The 21,760-nt window shown below is 36.0% G+C and overlaps 3 protein-coding genes and 1 long non-coding RNA gene across 12 annotated transcripts in view; 3 read left to right on the top strand and 1 right to left on the bottom strand.

The window, feature by feature from the left end:
* Positions 1-926: 926 nt before the first annotated feature.
* Positions 927-7,861, top strand: LOC111247783 (uncharacterized). 5 transcript variants are annotated; one of them, XM_086983886.1, is made up of 6 exons: positions 927-1,365; positions 1,951-2,091; positions 2,236-2,724; positions 3,079-3,150; positions 3,511-3,617; positions 4,805-5,179. In XM_086983886.1, exons 1-6 carry the CDS (start codon positions 1,138-1,140, stop codon positions 4,833-4,835), a joined length of 1,068 nt encoding a protein of 355 aa, XP_086840012.1. In that variant the 5' UTR covers positions 927-1,137; the 3' UTR covers positions 4,836-5,179. The 5 variants fall into 5 exon arrangements, with proteins under 5 accessions (XP_086840012.1, XP_086840011.1, XP_086840013.1 ...); XM_086983885.1 differs by lacking the exons at positions 3,511-3,617; positions 4,805-5,179 and adding an exon at positions 7,354-7,861; XM_022799132.2 differs by lacking the exon at positions 3,511-3,617 and having other exon boundaries at positions 932-1,365.
* Positions 7,862-10,977: 3,116 nt separating this feature from the next.
* LOC111247784 (uncharacterized) lies at positions 10,978-15,943 on the top strand. 3 transcript variants are annotated; one of them, XM_086983892.1, is made up of 5 exons: positions 10,993-11,026; positions 13,489-13,592; positions 13,757-13,950; positions 14,241-14,312; positions 15,553-15,943. In XM_086983892.1, the coding sequence occupies exons 2-5, from the start codon at positions 13,586-13,588 to the stop codon at positions 15,670-15,672; spliced, it is 393 nt and encodes a 130-aa protein (XP_086840018.1). In that variant the 5' UTR covers positions 10,993-11,026; positions 13,489-13,585; the 3' UTR covers positions 15,673-15,943. The 3 variants fall into 3 exon arrangements, with proteins under 3 accessions (XP_086840017.1, XP_086840018.1, XP_022654868.1); XM_086983891.1 differs by lacking the exon at positions 13,489-13,592 and having other exon boundaries at positions 10,978-11,026; XM_022799133.2 differs by lacking the exon at positions 10,993-11,026 and adding an exon at positions 11,033-11,291 and having other exon boundaries at positions 13,489-13,950.
* A 2-nt stretch (positions 15,944-15,945) lies between these two features.
* Positions 15,946-21,760, bottom strand: part of LOC147756659 (uncharacterized) — a 7,987-nt gene continuing 2,172 nt past the window's right edge. Inside the window, exon 2 of the long non-coding RNA XR_015323923.1 lies at positions 15,946-19,198. This is a non-coding gene — a long non-coding RNA (uncharacterized LOC147756659). The remainder of the gene's footprint in view (positions 19,199-21,760) is intronic.
* LOC111248162 (uncharacterized) overlaps positions 19,180-21,760 on the top strand; it is an 8,233-nt gene continuing 5,652 nt past the window's right edge. For all 3 annotated transcript variants that reach the window (XR_002672425.2, XR_015323915.1, XM_022800012.2), the window contains exons 1-2: positions 19,180-19,283; positions 19,405-19,552. Coding sequence is in view for 1 of the 3 variants with exons in the window: in XM_022800012.2 (XP_022655747.1) it covers positions 19,538-19,552 (15 nt within the window). In the remaining 2 variants the exon portion in view is untranslated. The remainder of the gene's footprint in view (positions 19,284-19,404; positions 19,553-21,760) is intronic.

The following is a 21,760-nucleotide window of genomic DNA, read 5'->3' as shown; positions in this document are numbered from 1 at the left end:
AAAATGGAATTTCAGAAGGATCATTTGCATCATATAGCATTTTTTTGGCGTAAAAGAAAAGCATAGCATAGACCATCGATATTATATCCAGAATACATGGACCCTCCACAATTACTAAACCCAGCGTTCAGAGATGGTCCGCGCATTTAAAAAAAAAAAGTGTTTCATCGGGAACAATTAGGCACGCGCTGCTCCCATTTAGAGGAACAAAAAAATTGGCAGCACATAATGGGTTCTTTTTTGGTGGGTCATTCAGTCAGACACTTGGGGAACAAATGGAGCTGAAATTAGATGTGCCTACAAAAAACGTTCCTATGGGCGCTGAGAGAAGCGACAATTATATAATTACATACCTTTAAACAGGTTGAACCTCTTCTCTGAACTGTTAGACTAAAATGTCTACTTATCGCTGATTTATAAAAGCCCATTTATTTCAATATGTGCTAAAATGTATCATATGATTGTTATTATGATAATCAATTTACATACAAAATTCTTAGATCTCAATGAATTGTGACGTTAGAAAATTCAGAGAAATGTAACAAAATAATACCATTAATCAATTTTGCGCCTCTGCCGTAAAGTTAAATACACTTGATCTGGTGGCATAAATAGTGAACGGAATTGGAGAACGAGGAGTAATACCAGCCAGTAACAATGGCTGTAGCTTATTATCCATTAACAAACATTAGGAAAATATTAGAAAGATATCATCTAACATATTAACTAAAGCTAATACATGAATATTAGGCGGTCCGATAGCCTGCAGTACAGCAACGCTCACATTAGTTTGCCAGTAAAGTGCGTCCGTTTATTCGTTGCAATACTTTACCCATCAAAGGAGAAAGGGTTCTGGGTAGGAGAGGGGCGTTTTCTCCACACACATTAACATTGCCTTTATTATTATCTAACTACCAGAGAATTTAGTCTGCTTCACAAAAAGCAGAGTTCCAGAACAAAGATTTTTAACTGGCCCAAAGGAAAAAGTGTGGCGGACTCTGTTGGTACTACATGGTAAACCGTTTAACTGAAAGCTATTCTTGGCGAAAAGCCCGTCGCGTCAGATATGCGTTTATCCGCTATTACTGAAAGTAAAGAAAGCACTTGTTCGAGGCAGAACGTAAATAGCCGGCAAGCATGGCGAAGGCAGAAAATTCGTCTCTAGAATATGAGCAAGAATTAACAGTTGTAATATCTCTCCGAGCCGGACGGAGCCCCGAGGACATTATAGACTTTCTTGGCTACCCTGAAGCGGCCGTTAATGCCATTGCAAATCAGTACGCTGCAGCTACCGCGGCAGATGCATTCAGTACATTGAAACAGAAGGTCGCCATCAGAAAGAAAACCTTGCAAATGAGCAAAAAGGTGCATTTTTTCCTTCTAATTACTGAGTCGTCTTAGGCAATCAACAAAATGCATTAATGGGAGTTTATTATTCTGTAAGCCATCGATTCATAAAAGCTCGAACTTTGAACTTTGGTTCTTTGTAACATCTGGTTTATGACAGGTAAACAATGTTAAGAATTAATTAGGCGGTAAATGTAAAGTAGGATTCAGTTAGTTCCAGCAAAAAAAAAAACTAGAAAATACGAACAAAGTGTCATGGACTAAGGATAATTGCTGACTGTATGCTGATATTTCATAACCTATGGCACATTAATGGTACGGTACGTCAATAAAGTACCAAAAGAGCGGATAAGTTGCATGAGTGAGTAACAGCATGAAGGTGCTGTTACTCGTTAAATATGTACTGATGACATAATTGTACATATGTGGAGCAATCATCGTGGAAATTTCAGTCATGGTAGTTGTTTAATACTCATTTGTGTCAACTAACGTTAGAAGTCCTGAGAAGATGAAAAAATTAGAGTGTTGAGGTGTCATTGAATTCTTGCATTCGAAAGGCCTTACGCCCACTTAAATGAAAACTGCGATAGACACTGTTTACAGGGAATCTGCGTCAACTTTGAACAACTGAATTTAAAGGTGGCTCTAGGAGCTTGGTTGACGATAAACGTATGGGACAACCAGAAACTACAACCACCATCGATAACATCAAAAAATTTCACCAATGATGATTGTCGAATGAAGGTTAGGAAAGTAGCAGAGGCTGTGGGCATTTAGCGTTTGTCACACGTAATTCTAACTAACTACACAAGGGCACATTTTTTATTTCTCAATATGTAATATGTTAATACAATCTAATATATTAACGACGTTACATTGGCCCTCTAGTCTAAAGCCCGGAAGGTTTTTGTACCACCTGTAAACGATTCCTCCAGCTCAGAAGTAAAGGAGTTCTTACAAGAGTCTTCCGATCAATATAAACGAAGCCATCCGCACAATAGCACTGAGTACAGCTCCAGGAGGAAGTCAGACCCCAGGCTGCCAGATGTAAGACATCGGAAGGTACCTCGCCAAGAGCAGCAAGGCTCATCAACAATGGCAGTATCTAGCGAGCAATTGCCGATTCCGTCAGTTACGGTCGCAAACTCTGCAAGACGTGATCAGTCGTACTCAAAAGCCAACAGGATCAGAATCCTTAACCGGCGTCGCTCACAACCACCATCATCAACTGTCGGAACAAGTCTTGACTATTTTGGAGCCTCGGACACACAGAACGCCGAACTCGAATCAGCGATAAAAGATGAAATTAAAGAAGAAGTTGTTGATCCAGAGAATGGCAACCAACAATTCGTTATGGCCACCGAACATGAACAACAGGTAAGTGTCTGAAAAACGTTTAGGTCTATTATACTAGTTAAATCCGCATTTATGTCAAGAAAAAATTCATTAATTCTTTTGTAATCTGATTAAAATGTGCGTAGTATCTAAATAATGGCTAATACCTGTTGATATTTATGTATATTCAGATATTATACCTACGGGAGGTTCAATCGGAAGTTAATTATTTCAAGTTTTTCGTATTTTACACCCATTACTTAAGCTGTTACTCACCACTTGAGACAGAGAAATTAGTTATTCGAGTAACCACCAAGCCACCATTTACATTTCCAATGTGCCATCCAGGATAAATAAATAAATAAACAAAAAACTCTATCAATATAACACTTCCAGGTAATTTGTAATGGCGCGGAAAGTTGGCGGGGGAACGGGTTACCAGATTTCGTGTTGTCACATATTAAACAAGTTAGTTCTTATTCTGCCTTATTTGCATTCCATCCAGTTGTGTCTCTGTAATAATTGTAAGTCAGATAAGATTTTATAAGGTTAAATATGCATACGTAGTTCTAGTTTGTTGTCACTTGACAAATGTGATATTGTCAGTCATAGGGCAAGATTATTAGTGTTATCATTGTGTTATGCACAATTCAATCTGAGCTGTTCTAGCTAATACCGCTTTCGATTTCTGCGCTCTGTAGAAGAATATTAAGTGTAATGATAATGGATTTTAAAGCCAATATTATGTCCTATGTTTTATAGATTAATTTAAAATTTTTCATCTAACTTCTCTAATACCGGTCCCTTCATATCTCAAATTTTTTAAAGGATGTGGTGTGCTTGACCAATACTGGATCGAAACGTATTCACCAGGAAACTTCTGCAATGCAGATTCATATGTTTATCTGTTTTCTTTTTCGTTTCGACCTCTTTTCGTGAGAAAAAATTTTAAATACTTTACCTTTTGCCTTTTTTTTACTTCCCATATAACCATAATGTAACAATTCGTGTTAAATTAGCCATAAATTCTCAGTACGTTTCTTGAAACTTTGAACATTTTCAGAAACTTTCAAAGTGTAGAGGTTTTTAGAATTTTTCATGTTTTTAAACAAATATAAGAGATTTAATTGGAGTTTACTGTAATAGTATTATTCAAAAAGTAAATGATAGTCCAAAAAATGTAAATTATTTTTTAATGAAAAGGAAAACTTGCGATAAATGCAGCTATATGGGACAAGCAGAAACTGCAATCACCACCGACAACATCAAAAGATGTGTTAGGAAACATATGGATATGCACTGATGATGATTTTGCTCTTGGGTTGGGCGTCGAGAAAGCTACTGAATGCAGCTGTAGTAAAAGTTCTATAACAAATACTTTTCGAGATAGTTGTCATCAAGCAATGGCCAAAGGTACCAAAAAAATTGCATATTAATTTGAAAAATGTCAATTAAGGAAAATAAACGTAAGATCCTTTTTTTTTTTTTAAATACTAAGTATTAAGATATCTGTCGACTCAGATGGGCTTTGGGCTTCTCTTTCCTCAGATCAATTCAAATTTTTGTGGTAATCTCGTAGGAAATCTAACATTATTGGATGAGAAGCATACGGGCAATGTTGCTTATATAGTTTTTTCGCTATACCTGGCCATTGTTAGGATATCTATAATAGCAAAAAGCGAATGAGTAATTGTCCGATATGTATACAATTGCAAAGGAAATCACGTAATATAAAAAATGTAAAATGTAAAACGCCAAAACGTTATACTAGTTTTGGATAAGAAATGAGTGGCATTCGTTACCATTCATAAATAACAGTTATATTTATCGAGTTCAATAACGGAGACGAACAACAAAGAGAACTCAAGTACGCAAGAACGAATGCATTTGTTTTTCAATAACAGAACTCTCAGCAATCACGAGCGGTTATATTGTTTTTTGGCAAACCATTACCAAGTAACGTGTTTTTGACGAACTTTACATTCAGGAACTTTGCGCCAAGAATTCACCAGCTTATTGCCGTAATACTGAAAATTTTGTTCACGAGTCGTGTCGTGATATATTGTGAAGCACAAACAGTTTATATTAGAAATCGAATTTTTGAATATTTAATAAATTTCAGGAGATTAAGTCGGAGATACTCGATGAAGTAGCCCCGGAAGCATTTGACGATGGATTAACACATCCAGTTGTCATTAAAACTGAACCTAAAGATAACGATGAAAACCTTTTAGGAATTTAATCGGTTCTTAAAGGTGTTTTATGGTGTTCAATAATCTAAGAGAAAGATGTATTTTTACCTATATTATAACTGAAATAAGAACGCTTGTTAATAGTAATGCATAATATGAATATTTGTTTGAATTGCAAACCTTGACGCAATTTGAGGTATTTTCTGTATATAAATATACTTCGTGCATATATGTTGCCGGATTAATAACCTACATTTATACAAAGACAGACAGTGAAATAAACTATACACCTTGTACTAATTAAAGGATAACTGTAATATCTTATTATAATACTTTATTATTACTGAAAACGCACACAGAAATTAATAGCCGTGGATGTACGAATTTCTTATATTGCTTTATTTGTTCGTTCGTAATATCAGAAAAAGTTCTGACACAAATAGTAGATCGACCTACTTGAAGGTTCTTGCTAAGAATATATTAATTTCCGAAATACGGTGACATCATTGAATGTAGCCCATGTTCTGTAGTGAGTGTATACGCAGTGAAAAATATTTGGTCGTATAACATATGCACCTTCATATACGCGGGTGAAACCGTTGCAAGGAATCGTATGCTGTTCTATTTTTCAGAGATCTCTAATTTTTTTGATATATCAAATCATACTGGTCTAAACAGCAATAGGTTTTTATTTGAAAATTATTTGAGGGTTTGTTTGACATGAAGATGTGGATAAGCCTGTGAAAGGAGTTCGAAAAGTTCACTGTGCCACGTTTCTTACCAAGAAAGCTAAACGTTTTAATGAAAAGTACAACCACTTTGTTTCACTTTCATCGAAAACTACCGCTCGAATGGGCTAGTTGTTTGAATAATTTAGTGGTCTGTCTTTCAACGAGCATTTAAGTAATAATAACATGTGTTTCATAAGTAACTCTGTACATAAGCAGCACAGAGCAACCAAGAAGAACTAAAAGGAAAGTCTACAAAGAGTTATTTCAAAAAATGTCGAGTCAAAATTTGAATTGCTGCTAAGATTTCAAGCAATATTTTTCCATATTTTACCTTTCTTTACATACACTATTCAAGTTACTACTTAATTACTTTAATGTGAGCAAATTACACTCGGACAATTTTTATGCTTGGAATAATGAACTACTATATTATCGCTGCAATATCGACGCCAATTGTCTCATTGGCATTAGCAGATGAAGAGACGCTCGCAGGTTAACATAGTTATTTTCACATAATATAAAAAAAGTCTTGACATCCTGTAGCGGTCCTTTTAAACATTATTCAATCTGTCATTATAGAAGAACTTTGTGTTGAAATGCAAAAGCAATTCTAAATATCTGTAAGGAAGTTCTTCGAAACCAAGAACAATGTCCTCTAGGACAAAAGCTAACGACGAAGATGAATAAAAACCGTGACAATCCATAAACCCTCCAGCTTCTAAATACAGAAAGCAAACAATGTATCTTAAAAATGTCTACCAAAATTTCGAAAGAATTTTTTATAATCGTTTTTATTAGTTATTATTTAAGCTATCACAGTCAAAAAAAGTAAGAACTTAATAAGTAATTATTCAGTGCTGTTTAAATGACTTAAGTGCTGTTCACATAACTAGTGCAAAAGAAGTTCCTCGAAAAAACGATTGCTCTTCTTTCCAAAAAGATGAGATTGTTATATGAGTTGTTCAAATTAATGAAGCAACGCTTGAAAAAGACTTATTGGATTATTCACGCGGTTGACCTACAAAATTGTCAGAGAGAAAGGAAGAGAGAAGGCTTTTCAGAGTGGCACCTTGTCACGAATTAAAGGACAGTAATCAGCGAGTACAGGTTAGTTCGACGACAGCTTTCCGAAGATGAGGGGTACTGAACGGTTTAAGCCTTGCGGATACGCCCGCGATATTTCTGTAGACGTTTCTGTAAATGCAGAAGTCAGATCTGTTGAGATTTTGTATCGTTGAAAAGGGCAAAAAAAGCTGGTTGACATCATAGGTCAAGTGTATGCGATGTCCGAGTCACTCCGGAACTCTTTACAGTTTTTAGTGCTGAAACACAGGGCGTCCCCAAGCGAAGCGGAGTAGACAAAGTCGGTTTAGCAAGCAGAAAATTACATCGTTTAAGCACGAGGTTGCCTAAAAAATCCTTAGCGAAAGTCTACGAATATAATTCAGTCCTTTAATTCGGGAATCATTCGTCACCTGAGGAACGTCTGTTGGTAAGTTTCGGCGTGAAGCGTCCCGATTGTCGCAAATGAACAGCACACATGCGCAGCACCTTCAAACAAACTAGAAAAAAGTGTCGCTTCCACAAAAAGGCATATTTTCTGCTTCAAGTTGCGCTCGTCAACCTAAGGTAAAACTTTCAGTGTTTCAGGTTTAACATCCAGTACCGCCCTTAAACATTGCTTTAGACGACTGCCTCCCTCCAGTATCCACGCTTGGTTTTAAATCCAGACGACCTTTGCTTTTCAGTTTCATAGCCAAACACGTTACCCAGTGCATTATTACGAAGACAACAGACGTATACCTGGATTAGAGAAGGTGTCTTGTCAACGGAAAGTCGCAATGGCGGCCACTGGTTTCAACGGCTTCAGAACTTCTCATAACTGCTGGCATTAAAAGATGGATTGCAAAGTAAATGTAAGAAGCGCATACGGCATTATTGTACTTCACTATATTGCGATCATAATAGTGCTACTAAGAACATTAGCAAGAGCAGCAGAGACGCCTGATTTTTACAGGTCGTGATGTAGACCTTGACCCAAGCTATCTGGCCCTGCCCAATGCGAATACAAGACCCGAATCGATAAATAACTTTTTCGTACTTATCTTGAGAACAATTATGTTTAGGAAAATATGTGAGTGTTAGCTTTTATAAATGCTACGATTTTCTCGATTTCTGCATCAATTTCTTCTTCCCTTGAATCCATTCGAATTTGATTTTAAATTCATTCATTAAACATTTTAAGTTTATATAAAGTTTTATATATAAAAATATTTTAAAGCCTTTTTAAAGTCCCTTTTTTACTATTTTAATGTTTTTGTTATTGCTGTCTCCTGTTTGACTTTATTCCTCAAAAGCTATAATCAGCTTAAAATATATACAGTGGCCACATTCGACAGCTTCCCCTCAGTCTAGGGAAAAAGTGACAGCAATGCATATAGAGATATTCACCTATTTTGTTTGCATTATCGGATTATTTTTAACTAATAATTGTGAATAATTCCCTTTTTGACTTGCCTTCGTGTAAATTTTTGTAAGATGCTTAGTAGGGAAACTGGAAAAAATATGTAAAAACTTTTTTTTGCTTCTTATCAAGACACCTATCGACAGGGGTAGGTTTCAAAGATTTTTTCCATAGATAACAAATGTTTGCAGAGGAAAGGGTAGCGCCTAGAAAAAAAAAGTCAGTTTTTTTTTGTAGACGTGCTAAGATTACCAATAATGTATTTTTTCATGTTCATGACGAGTGAGGACCCACTTATATATATATATATATATATACATATATATAATTGTATTCAAATTCAGACAAATTTGACGAACATCCGTTCATCCGCTATTTTTTGCCATTGTAAAGAACCTGGTTTTTTTCTAGAGCAAGACCACGAATCTACAACGGTGGAAAACAATGTGTCGTTATAAAAAACCGCTACTACGCAATATTTTTACTTGAAATCATCAGTCTATATTATTGCCAGCTGTAGTTCGGCTTCCGAGAAATTCAAGAAACATTTTTGTGGAGCAAACCTCAACAATGTTTAAACTGAATGGTACCAAAAAAAACCTAAAAAACGAAAAAAAAGTAATTTCTTTTTTTTCTTTTTTAATATAAAAAATAACTATCTTACTGTGTTTGAGCTGATCATTAACTGCTGATTGGGGCGTCCAGGTAAGCTCCATCGGCTAGAGCTTTTTGAGACTTCCTGCACTTCTTTGCGCGTTTTAAACTTTATGATTGCTTTAAGCTCCTACATTTTTAAACTTTTGGTCTGCTCTCAGCCCAAAATTCAATTCCAGTGGAACCTTTTTTATTCAGCATATTTGAGCGACACTTAAAGAAATGACTGCCTATCAGTATCACTTGACACACGATTACTACTAAAGTTGCAAATTAAAAAAGGAATATTTTGAAAATTACTAATGAGTGGTTTAATTCCGAATAGTGGTGGGTGGTTGTTATTTAGAATAAAGATACCCACAAGGAATAACGCCTTTTAAATTACTTAAAATACTCGTTTCTTAGTAAACACAGTCTTAAAGACAATTCATAACAAAGGTCCAAAGTTAGGTGCCTCATTCTGTTATATATGTATATGCATATATATATATACATATACATAAGCTAGTCGTGTAGTATCGGCTTCTCGCTTTCTCTCCCTTGAATTACAGTTAACTTCCATGATTATTCTTATTTTTCCCAGTTCATTTTTCTTCCCTTTTGCACTTTAATTTCCTCTCATTTTACTCATTATTCTGTTCAGACCATTCAATTAACTGCTCCATTCTCTACTCTCAATTTTTTTCTGGGGTGTTTCGAGATGCGTGACGCGCATGTGTCGCTAGTGACTGGCGAGTCTAATGTGAGGCCGCCGATTCTGAACAATCGGGATCGCACTAGCATTATTTCAATATTTTTCTTCTTTGTCTAGCCTGCGCAGGCTAGATCTCTAGGATCAGGATAACTCTCTAGTATCCTCCTTAGTAAGTAGTATCCTCCTTTTACCTAATATGCTAGTATTTTTCAGCCTTAGATATATAACATTAAATATCGCCTAACCAATGGGAATACTGTAAATGGTTACAAAATAAAATAGAGAATTCTTCGATTCAACAAGCTTCCGCGACGGTGAATTGCGCGTGTGAGTATTTCGGTAACCTAACTTGCCCCTACCAGAATAGCCCCGATTACGTTTGTCGTAACCTTGGGGCGCAATCTTAGTGGCACTGTCTCTATATGATGCTAGTTACTTTTCAAACTACCTACTTTTATTCAGTTTTCCCAGTTCGATGGCCTATGAAGCAGAAAAATTTTTGTGTGCATGGTCTAAAATATTCTTCACCTTGCCTAAGTTTCGGCTCTCAAAACACGAATGTATAATCAACGTTTTGCTTAGTTAAGTATCAAAGGAATGCTAACATATTTACCTGATAAATGTCATGTAAAAATGAATTTGATTGATTGCGACAAAGCAATGTTCTATGGACAAAGCAAAAGTTGAACTTATCGTATAAAGCAAAGAGACCACATGCCCAGAAGATGCTAAGAATATCAAAATATACTGTTTATTGCTTTGTTTAGTTATTTTTTTATTGTTGATAAACATTATAAGTATCTTAGCGCAGCAGAAATAAAAGCATGCATTCTTTCTGTTTAATATTATGTTATTCATATTAAGTGGGCGTCTATTGAACCTCTAATGCTACGTCTGTAATTACGTTTCATTAATGCTGATTATACACATTTAGTGAATGTTTGAGGATATCCAGAGGCGCAGCAATGTGTGCATCCCTAGTTCACATTCGCTGCACATAGCCTAATAAACTTTAAGTGATCATACGGCCATTGTAATATCTCGACGAACATGGTGACGAACCATTACGTAGAAGACTATCTCAAATCGTGAGGTTCGTAGGACCCGATTTGCTGAAACCAAAACCACTCAAAACTCTTCAGTATCACCTGTGCACGAGCGACATTTAATATCAGATGCTGTCTACCATCATTATTGAGAGAACAAGGTCGATTGTTGTCTTAAACCGCTTTCCGAATTGCATTCGTAGCACTGTGAACTACTCTCCGGTACTGAATTCCCTCCGGTACCGCGAGCCACTGCTTAGCAGTGTCTTTCGTCGCCCGTCATAGAAGGTTTGAGCGAAAACACTTTGTTGAGGTTTATAGTACACTTTTTATACTTTTATATATCTAAGCAGTTGCTTTATATTATACAATTGAAGCATACATAGATTTTTGGAGTAAAGAATTTTTAGAACAAACCACACACAATACGTTCTGTGCCCAACGCAGTAGAAAAATGGTGAGCACATCAGGTCCTCTCTGCTGCTTCTGTCGTTATTGTCATAAGCTGTTCGAACTGCCATGTGTTTAGATGTTTACAAACATCTCAAAACAGCGGGTGTTAGGTGAGTTTAGAACTCAGCTCTGTCACTCATGATGGAGCGATATACGCTCCCACAGAAGCTGTTATTTATAAAAACGTACTACAGCACAACGAGACCACATTCGTTTGCAGTAGCGGTGTCCAAGCTAAGAGAAATGCTTGAACCTGAGTTAGTTCCTACAGAAGATGTGCTTCGTGAGTTGATCCAGAAATTTCGAACAACTGGTTCAATAGTTAATGGACCTCCTCAGCTTCCGGCGCAAAAGCCGGCGGCAGTTAGAAAAATTGTAAGTTTCTGGAAGGCTTGCATACTATGCGACAATTTCAGAACGAGCGGAATAAATTACCGTTGATTGTTTATAAGTTGCATCCCAACGAAATAAAATTTGGATAGTAATTTTTGCACGTCTTGACAGATATCCCCGACGAAAGCGTTTATTTTGTATAATTGTTATTCATATCAATTACGGGTTCAGTTTCAGACTTAAACGGCGTGCAAGATATGTAGCAAAATGTATTATTAAAATTCGCCAATAAGTTTCCAATAGGAGCTGTAAGTTAGAGATCATTAGTACGCTCAGATTTGTCTCGCTCAGACGCGTCATCTGTGAAAGAGACCTGATGTGACAGTAGACACGTAAGCCTAGAAATCTCAAGAGGAAAAATGGCAAAGGAGTTGGAAAAAGGCTACCCTTTGTAATCTAGACGAACGGCGTTATAGGAAATAGATAACTTTATCTCAAAAGCAAATTCTAGTATTATTTAACAAAAATGGCTATTTGTTTCATCATAGTGGATTTCAGTCCTTCCAGATTAATTACTGTTATGGATTTTCCATTTTGGCGCACGGACTTTTTTCTTTAATACTTCAAAAGTCATATAATGGCAACGGAAAAACCGTCAATTTTATTAGTTTTCGATATCCAGGAAGCACCATTTTTCCTTCAGTTTCAAGAATAACGGATGAATGCATGCCCGTTGCGACAAAGAGCCCGCCAAACATATCTTACGATTTACGTAAAAGCGCTACCATCGAAATTGTTAATAATGGTTTTACCGATCAATAATTGGTAAGATAGTACTGTACCATGCGCAGTTATTACCATAATCAGTAAGGAAACTCAGAAATTAATTATTGTCGTGTCATTATGTTGAAGTACATAAATGCGGCGTCCATTATATAGCAATACATTTTTAAACTTACCTTATGCGCTACGAGAATTAAACTAAAACTTAAACATTAGCCTCTTTCTCTACTATCATTGCAATATTTTTAATAATATATTTGGAAGAGGAAGATTTAAATGAAAAAGAACATATTTTTTAGAATTTTAGAAAAAATTCATTCCAAGTAAATATGATCTTACATGGGGTTATCTTCCAAACGAAAAAACGCATTTAAACATTCAACGTGCTACTAGTTTTTTTATTATTTAAAAATAATGGAGCAGGGGTTTACGTCAATTTTTGCCACAGGAATGATATGATATGACGCTATTTAATGAAATGATGGTTATTTTTTGAAAACGCAACATTGTTTATAGCGCACTATTTGCTCCACATTAAGAGTTATGCTTTACGTAGGATGACAACAAGTAATTTCGTTCATCCTTAAAATAGGTTTTACTAGCAAGAACGTGATGTGCTTTGAACTCGGCACGTTTGTTCTCCGATTTACCCCTTCTCAACTGCATTATTTGTATGAGGCTGTCATACTACCGCTGTTTGTCTTTGAGGGTTCATAAGATGAATGCTTAAGAAGCTATATTCAACAATATCTCGTTTTTACTAGTATTACTACAACTAAAAACTGCGGCTAAAACTACAAGGATTGTATGTCAAAGGGGCGAGCAATCTGCAGTATTAAAAAGAGTGTGTCAAAACTGGCTTAGGCTATCCAGAAGTAAAGGCTTGGATTTGATTGTCAAGGTACAAAGTGCTCTCTTCAGTGAAGCTGAGATTCGGTCAAATCGAGTGCTTATTTCACAGATGGGAAGTACCAGTCGCATATTTGGCTTCATTTCCAAGCAATGGGACGCGTATAGAAATAACGTCCTAAGCTGTATTTAGGAAAATTTACTTCTCGACAATAATATTCATTAAGTTTTTTTTACATACACCTATGATTCAACAAGTGGTATTTGACACACGTAAGCATTTGAAAACAAAGTAATTGAGTTAATTTAAGAAATGGTGCACAAAAGAACTCAATAAAATATGAACAAATATCTAGAAAAGTCAAGATGATTAATTGAATTTATGATTTATTGCCAAAAACTACGAAGATCGCCATTTTGTTTATCTGTGTTCTTTTTATCCGTCCATTCTTGCAAAGCATTACACTCTGCAAGGCCGAAATGCATTGCATACCAATTTTGCGATATGTTAACGAGGTCTACATATATATCTTTCTTAGATTATTGTGAGAACCTTTATCATATCAACACTATCTAATATATTAACGGCATTACAATGTCCGACTAGGCCAACGTCCAGGAAGTAATTGTGCCACCCATAAGCGACTTCTCTAGCTCAGAAGAAGACGAGTTACCTCAGAAGTCTTTCGATCAGCACCAGTATCATGAAAGGTATCAAATTCAGAGTAATGGGTACACCTCTAGAAGAAAGTCAGACCCCAGATTGCCGGCGATGAGACCTTCAAAGGTACCTCGCCAAGAGCAGCAAGCCGTTTCTGCATCTACAGTAGTAGTATCTAGTCAACAATTGCCGATTTCTCAAATGACCGTCTCAGGTTCGATGCCATGTAGCGACCCGTATTCAGTCGACGCACCGATAGCTTTCATTGCAACTCTTGATTACCCCGAATCCGCGGACACAGAAAATGCCGAACTCGAACCATCTATAAAACTTGAAGTTAAAGAAGAAGTTGTTGAGCCAGAGGATAGTAACCAACAATTCGTTATGGCCACTAAACATGAACAACAGGTAGGCGTTTGAAGAACGCTTGAATTAATTGAACCAATCATACAAACAAACATTGATTCATGGCAAAAACAAATTAGTAAAACTCAACTTCGTATAATTCGTTAAGGTGAAGGTATAATTTGCACGGCACATAAACTATTCGGTACTTATGTAGAATTTTGTACACAATCATCAATTGTGTAGAATACACAATCACAAGCGAATTAGTTTAGCTACAAAGCAGTTATTTACATTTCCGATTGCATCATCTACAATGAATAATGAAGACCTTGTTAACAAATTGCTTTCAGATCTCTTGTAGTGGCGAGGAAAGTTATCAGGAGAGCGGGTTGCCAGATTTTACGTTGTCACAAATTAAACAGGTTTGTTTTTATTCTGTCTTCTTTGCACTCTTCTCAGTTTGCTCTCTCTAGCTATTGTGAGCCAGATACTGCAAGAGTAAATTATATTTCTTATTAAACCTTTTTTTTCTCATACCAACACGTCTCAGCTTTTCTCCCTATCTCTCGAACCGTTTCAAATTAGATGTTATTTTCGACAAATAATAACCTTAGTACATTCACCAAGAAACTTTTGCAAACTGCAGTACACTGTACATGTTCTCATGCATCATCGAATAACTATTGCAATGCATATTAGCATAATCACCATTTCATTTGTTCCAAGTTTTTTTTTGGTGGAAAATATGTTCTTGATATTGCAAACATTTTGGCCGTTATTTACGTGCATAATGATCACGCTGCACTTACCTATGCCAGCTTTGTGGTCATTTAATAATACATTTCGAAATCTTCATAGACGTACGTCAAAAATTTTCAAAATTTCGGAAACGTATGAAATCTTAATTTTTTAAAATAATATTGTTTTGGAAGTCAATAAAAGCAAAAATTGTTTTTTTTTTTTAACAAGAGGAGAATTTTCAGTAGATGCTAAATAAATTGTTGTAAGGTTGTAAGGTAATAAAAGATTGTTTTTCGGCTAAATATAAGGAGACATATTGAATGTAGCTGTGGAAAGATGCTATGGTATATATACTTCGAAATTATGATGGTTAAAAATTAACTGGAAATATTAATTAACTGGAAAAATATCGATTGAAGATTAATATAAGAGTATTTATTTATATTAAGATATTTAAGACTAATAAGATATGTATTAAATAAAATGGTTATTGAACCGCCTTTACTTAGGATGCGGGATGAGGTTTTTTTTTCATTAACGCTATTTTCAGTATATCTAAAATAGAAGAAAAACGAATGTAATAAATACGCCAAAAATATACTACTCTGTGGTCAGGAATTATGGTTGACTGTTTTATCAACAGCCGTACAGTTGTTTTTTAGGTACAGCTATAACAATAATTTTCATGCCATGTAGCGTTAATCCAAAGATGTACATTTGCTTTTCTATAATAGAGCAGCACGCAATCACGGATGTTAGAATTGTGAGCATCTCCAAGATTTGTGCTGAAAAGTCGTCAATTTACTAACATGAAAATATTGTTTACTACTGAACAGACTTAAAATATGGGTCATCTTGTGTTACATAGTAGTTTCTTTATTAGAGGTGCTAAACAGTTTCCCCTGCAATTTTAAATTTCAGGAGATCAAGTCGGAAGTCCTCGATGAAATACCGCCGGAAAGACTTGATCAGGGGTTAACAACTCCGATTATCGTTAAGATTGAACCCAAAGATAACGATGAAAACCTTTTAGGAATATAATTCTCCAGGGTGTTTTATATTGGCTAGTGATTTATCAGGAAAATGTATCTTACCTTTAAGCAACTGAAATAAGACTACTTGTGAATGATAACGTCTAATATGAATAATTTGAATTGCAAACATGGGGTGCAATTTGAGGTATCGTTTGTAAAAAGAAAACTTCGATATGTGTTAGCAATAAATATCAATCCAGGATTATTCGCACACATTCGCTCAAGGACGGGCAGTGAAATAAACTATGTACGTTATATTAATTAAAAGACGACTAGAATATCTTGTTATTATTATTTATTTAATAGGCTTGAGTGCGTCACAACTGCGCAAGGCAGATACCTGGTCATAGTTGTACCAGTTCTATATGTTACCTCATATGTTTGTGCGCTATATGAAAACGGGTTGCAAGATCTAAATAGTAGATCGATCTATTTGAGAGTCTTGGCTAGGACTTCATCAATTTTCGAGATGGGATATACTATGGACTACGAAAACTTAGCACAGGCCTTTCTATGAGGTGTAACATGTACAAATAAACGTCTGCCCGAAAAAATTACATTAGTGCACGACTGTATAAATGGGAAAACCGGTACAGGAAGTCGTATGATACTTTCAATTTTAGAAGCCCTAAACATACTTTAGTACTTTAAATCGATTATTATCTGTGTTATTGTAAAATTCGATTTGAAATCAGTTAAGCACATCGTATGCCATAATCATAAAAACGTCAAATTTACAAACCCCTTTCTAGATTCCCGCGCTGTGAGGAGAAAGGCTGTTCAGGCTGACTTTAACGGGCTACACGGCACCGCACTCAAATTGTCATTGGAACAAGATTAGAAAAATGTGGAGCGCCACGATATAGTCACGTCACTGTCTTCCAGTTTAACAGAATGAAGAAAATTGTATTCATAGTGGGTAATCAGTATTGGCAAACATGAACGGACTGCAGAGGGAAATCAATATGGCAACAACAAACGTGAAAGAATTGAACTCTTTGTTTTCACGATAAATACTATCTTTATGGAGTGGGTCACTGGCATTGATAGGCATTGAAATCTGTGGATTTGAGTACTCTTACGAACGTCGTAGAAAGTCGGCGTTTCCCGATTGATCACTCTAGACAGTACCATGAACGTTTGTTGTTTGCTACTGTTCTAGATGACCTGAAATTAATAATCGAGTAACATAATTACTACAACTCACTTAGAAGGCAGGAAAGGATTCTCTGTTTTTTTGTTCTACGTCGTTTAAACGTATTTTCGTGTAGTGACACATCTTGTAATTTAAAGCCTCATCGCTGGACACGAAATCCACATCCGACAGAAAATGATGAGGGTAAATTTCATTGGTTACTGGCTCGAATTTGAAGTCAATGATGAAATCGTGTTATAAGGGCTACATTATGGCAAACTTGTGAACTAGTTAGTTTGAGCTCACCATACATACACAATCAGCGAAAACATGAATGTTTGAACTAGAATTTTGGAATTTTTATGTTTTTAGTAACGGGTAAAACTTTACATTTTGTGGATGTTATGGAAAAGGCATTATATGGTTATGTTCATTTTAGCTGTGTTTTAATGATGTACGTTGAGAGCGACAATTGTGTGAGTACTTGTTTCTAAATATTTTTCTAACTGGTTTAAGTTTTACGCCCGGTAACACCATCTAGCGTCCCCGTAATGGACAAAGGGTATGCCGGTTGAACCATACGTGGTAGTCCATATTCCAGTCCTGATGTAGTCACACTTCGTTTCGTGCTGGCAGGAGCCAGCTCTCTAATACAAATACCTATTAGGGGTTACTAAGTGCCGTTACACGCTACAGGTTTTGTCTACACTTTAAATTAGATATTGGATTTCTCGACAGAAGAACAATATTGTGTCTTATGCCAATTAGTTGAGCTGCCCATTTTTTGACCTTTTCAATATTTGAGAGAAAAGTTTCACGTGTGGTGTGTTGCATTGATCGGAACAAATGTAGAAGGGTTTACAGTAGGTACGGGGAATAGGCTGATAGCGGAAAAAATCGTAACTGAACTTCTGCACCATTAATAGGTCGGTATATAAAGAAAAGCAATGATAAACGGGAGTGAATATCAATTTTCCATCGTCTAAATCTCAAAAAATTTAACTTCTATATTCATTGTCATCGGAGTGATCGTTTTCTCAACTTTTAATGCTACTACCATATTATACCTTTTATACTTTAGCGAGTAAAGAGCTCAACCTATACCAAGTGGAGGACTAATTATAAACGCAATTACAACTTTCAAGGAGCTGAGAATACTTTTTACTACGAAACAGAGTTACTGTAAAGGCTCAAAAACACTCAACAACGACTAATGGGATTTTACTTTAACTCAAAATTTGTGTCCGAGAATTGTGATCATGAGTGCCATTGGAAGGCGGCTATGTAAAAGCTCCTAAATGAACAATGAATGTCGTCTGATAACTGAATCTCACTGAAAAATATTCGCGTTTCAAAATGATATTGAAAGGATCCAACGGTGACCCCTGTAATGTACCGACAAACCTATGTTTGTATCAACGGCAAACAATAACGCAACCCGTTAATCTGTGAATTATGTCAATAGAGATGCTATCTGTATTATCTGTGTGAGGAAATTATTTTCTTTTCCGAGTTCCTGGGTTATGTGTAATGCTAAAGCTACATTTGGACAATATTACTGACACAAAATAGAGTGTCGCTGAATTACAACTTCAAAATCAATCACAAGTGGAACTTGAACTTGTTGATATTTTTGTGGGAGCTCATTTGAAAATTCAGAGAAAGTGATTTGTATAAACCCACCATGACATCGGCAGCAAGCAACCTTTGCCAAACACAACACATACACAACCATTTCCCCCTGCATAGCTTCGCTATGAATCTCATTAAACCATTCACTAAAGTGTAAATCGAGCGAAAAAAATCGCTTAATTGCTAGATGTCGTGTATTTCAAGTAAGTCAAACGATGGGTTTTTTCAACTTTACAACTCAACAACCTTATAATAGCATATCAGACGAATCTTGCATACGCTTCCAATTACCAATTCGTCTATGCTCAATTTGCATATCTTGTATAGCTAAATAATCAGCTTACTTGAGACTATCTGTCTATGAAGCTAGGACTACGTGTCTAAACCAGATCGTATGCCATGTATATAGATTCAAAAATGTATCAAATAAGTAAAAAAATCTTCTTGTATAGCTACGAATAGGTATTAGTCACAATGATGGCAGTTCACTTGACCCGGTCGTATGCATATTCGACCGAGCTCAACATAAAATTCAGCGAATGTATACGACACTTCCCTGGGCTTACATGTATTTATATGGTGTTTTTCGTTTGTATTAAGCATGTTTGCAAGATCCGTTTTGCTAACAGAACAGCAGCAGCGGCGCCGAGAGCGGCTATCCTCCTCCCCTTAGGAGCCTATCTTCCCTTCTTTCCATGGATACACTCCGGGTAGTTCTTTCTTCTTCCCTTTCAACCCTTTCTCAGCTGTCGAGGCAGTGCGGTACCTGAAAAAATGGGCGCTGGTGCAGCGGATAGCCAATTTATTTTCAGCTAAGTTCTCTACACATTTTTGTTCGCTCATCGTCAAAGGCAATTTCAGACTCGTTCTATAACAAAGCTGTATTGAGATAAAAAAAAAAAAAAAAAAAAGATACCTTTCCCAACCTTGGTCCTCCTTGACATCTTTCTCTGCTTTATTTTACTTTTCTAGTTTTGTGCAGTCTATCGGTGACCAGAACGAGAGAGCTATTTTGACGTGGGTTGAAGTTATTTTTGCCTACGGTTGAAAACCCGGTCTATACTCGTATACATTACTGCGGTACTTTAAAGCAGCGGCTGTAGCCATGTCTGACGTGAGGGTAAGAAAGATATTTAAAGATAAGTTAACAATGCATGTTATAATCACTACGATACTATTACTATAGGATTTAACATGCTTACTATTATTGTTATTATATGGATGCTCAATATAGTTGCGTGTGTGTGACGGGAACGAATTTATTGTTGTTTAGCTAGTAGGGTTCCTGGTGAATCGGCTTCCTAGTTTTACATATCGTAATGCATCATTTACAATCGATGTGTATCTTGCGATTTGTCGTGTTCAATTTTAAAATACAACCTGTTGGCATATGACACAAATTCGGGCTGAGAAGCATTCAGCCGTTAACGTTCCGAACAGCAATATAGGTTTAAGGGTAGAGTTAAAGCTCAGCCGGAAAGCTCCGTGTCGAGGGTAACGTTTTTGTCGAGAACTGAGTGTCTTCTTCTATAGGAAGTTAGCATATTTAACTGAATCGCACCAGATATCAGTGTTTCAAGCGATGCGTGTCGAAGTGTGTTATACATGAAAGTGAAACCGTGTCGATTATACCGAAGCCATATTGGTTGAGCATTTACATCCACCTTAAAGAGACTTCAGAGCTGAAAGATCTTCTCTTTAAATTTAACAACGAATGCTTTTCGAGCGTACCTATATCATGCCCAAGAGAGAATGTGGACGCTACATTTGTCAAAACAACATGTTTAATGCTATATAAATGTCTGAATCAAAGTCTCCAAATTGTGTACAATGCATATGATAGTAACTCACTTCAGGACTGTTAGTGTGAGGTAGCGAGTTTTTCGATAGCAAAAATCATGTGCAACATGTAGTATATAGTCAGTAAATGATATAAAGCGCTTTTACACAATACTCAATATCTATGCGGAGTAATAAATACAGATTTGGAAATGTGACGCGAGCATTTAATAGCTTATTATTAAACGCTTTCGTGATTTTGTTGGAAGTTAACCAGGCATAAAGAATGAAGACCTTACCTTGAAAATAATTAAGCATAGACAAAACCAAGTTTCAATTTATTGAGACACTCATTGATTCTTCTGCTTATTGAGAATGTAATATGAACATTACAGATACCGTTGGAAAAACGTAAAATGCGAAGCACGAGAGACCTTCAAAATAAATGACTTGCCCTTAGTGTCAAATAGTTGCAGCATTTTTCGCTTCAGATAGAATATAACAGAAATGCACCACAGCGACAGCTAGGCATATATTTTATACGTATAACTTTATATTCTGCTATACCAGATATGCACATCGAAATTACTGCCGACGACTATATCAAAACAGTTTAGACCAAAAATGTAGATTTTAGCTGTGCCGGTCATGCTGGACAAATCAAGCTTCCTACTCTCTAGCCACAATCACTCTGTTGTTTCTTTCCTCACAAAAGTCGATACTGAATTACGTTTTGCCTTCACAATCGTAAACTTCAACTCCGAAATTGCTTCCGCGAAGCTTAGGACGAATAATAATCCTTATTAGTATTGTGACACGATATAAAGAGCAAATAGTGACAGTTGAAGAAAACGTTTCAGAAAATATATATTTTGTAAGTATTGTGTTAAATCTAGTTTGAAAATATAGAATATCATTAAGTTCATCCTGGAGGTGAACTAATCTCATATTAGCTCCGAATGCATCCTTCCAGATAACATCTAACTTAACTAGATAAGATCTAAAACTTTTCGTTTCGAAGTTTAAGCTAGAAATTGGCATAATTGCGAGCATCCTATATGCACCAAGTGGGTTTTCTGCAAAGTATGATTATATCCTCAAATGCAATAGGCAAATCTTGAAAGCATGGTTTGCGTAATCTAGCGGAAGATGCGTATTTGGGAGTAGCAAAAAAGAATAGGACTGCATAAAAATTTAATGTCAACATTGAAGAAAAATAGCGCATCACTTACATTAAGAATAGACAGAGAATAGACAGACCTTTTGCTCAAAAGCATTACCGTTAATAGTCATCGATAACTTTTGGACTATCACCATGCTATACTGGGGCAAAAAATTTGTCACCACGAAAGCAATGTACGTTTATATATATATACAAATTAATGTTTGTTTGCTTTATTATAATCACATTTACCTCTTGTGAGGAAGATACCATTTGTTTATTTTCCGAAGTAAAATACGTGCGGTTAGGGCTAACAGAAGAATTCAGAAGGGAATGAACCTGCTAATAATTTTTATGGACCTTGTGTATAACTGTAAATATATATAT

The sequence above is a fragment of the Varroa destructor genome, unplaced genomic scaffold (assembly GCF_002443255.2).
Source record: "Varroa destructor unplaced genomic scaffold, Vdes_3.0 BEIS01000003.1, whole genome shotgun sequence".
Taxonomy (NCBI): domain Eukaryota; kingdom Metazoa; phylum Arthropoda; class Arachnida; order Mesostigmata; family Varroidae; genus Varroa; species Varroa destructor.
Note: the sequence above shows the minus strand (reverse complement) of the source record. Positions and strands in the feature narration are given on the sequence as shown.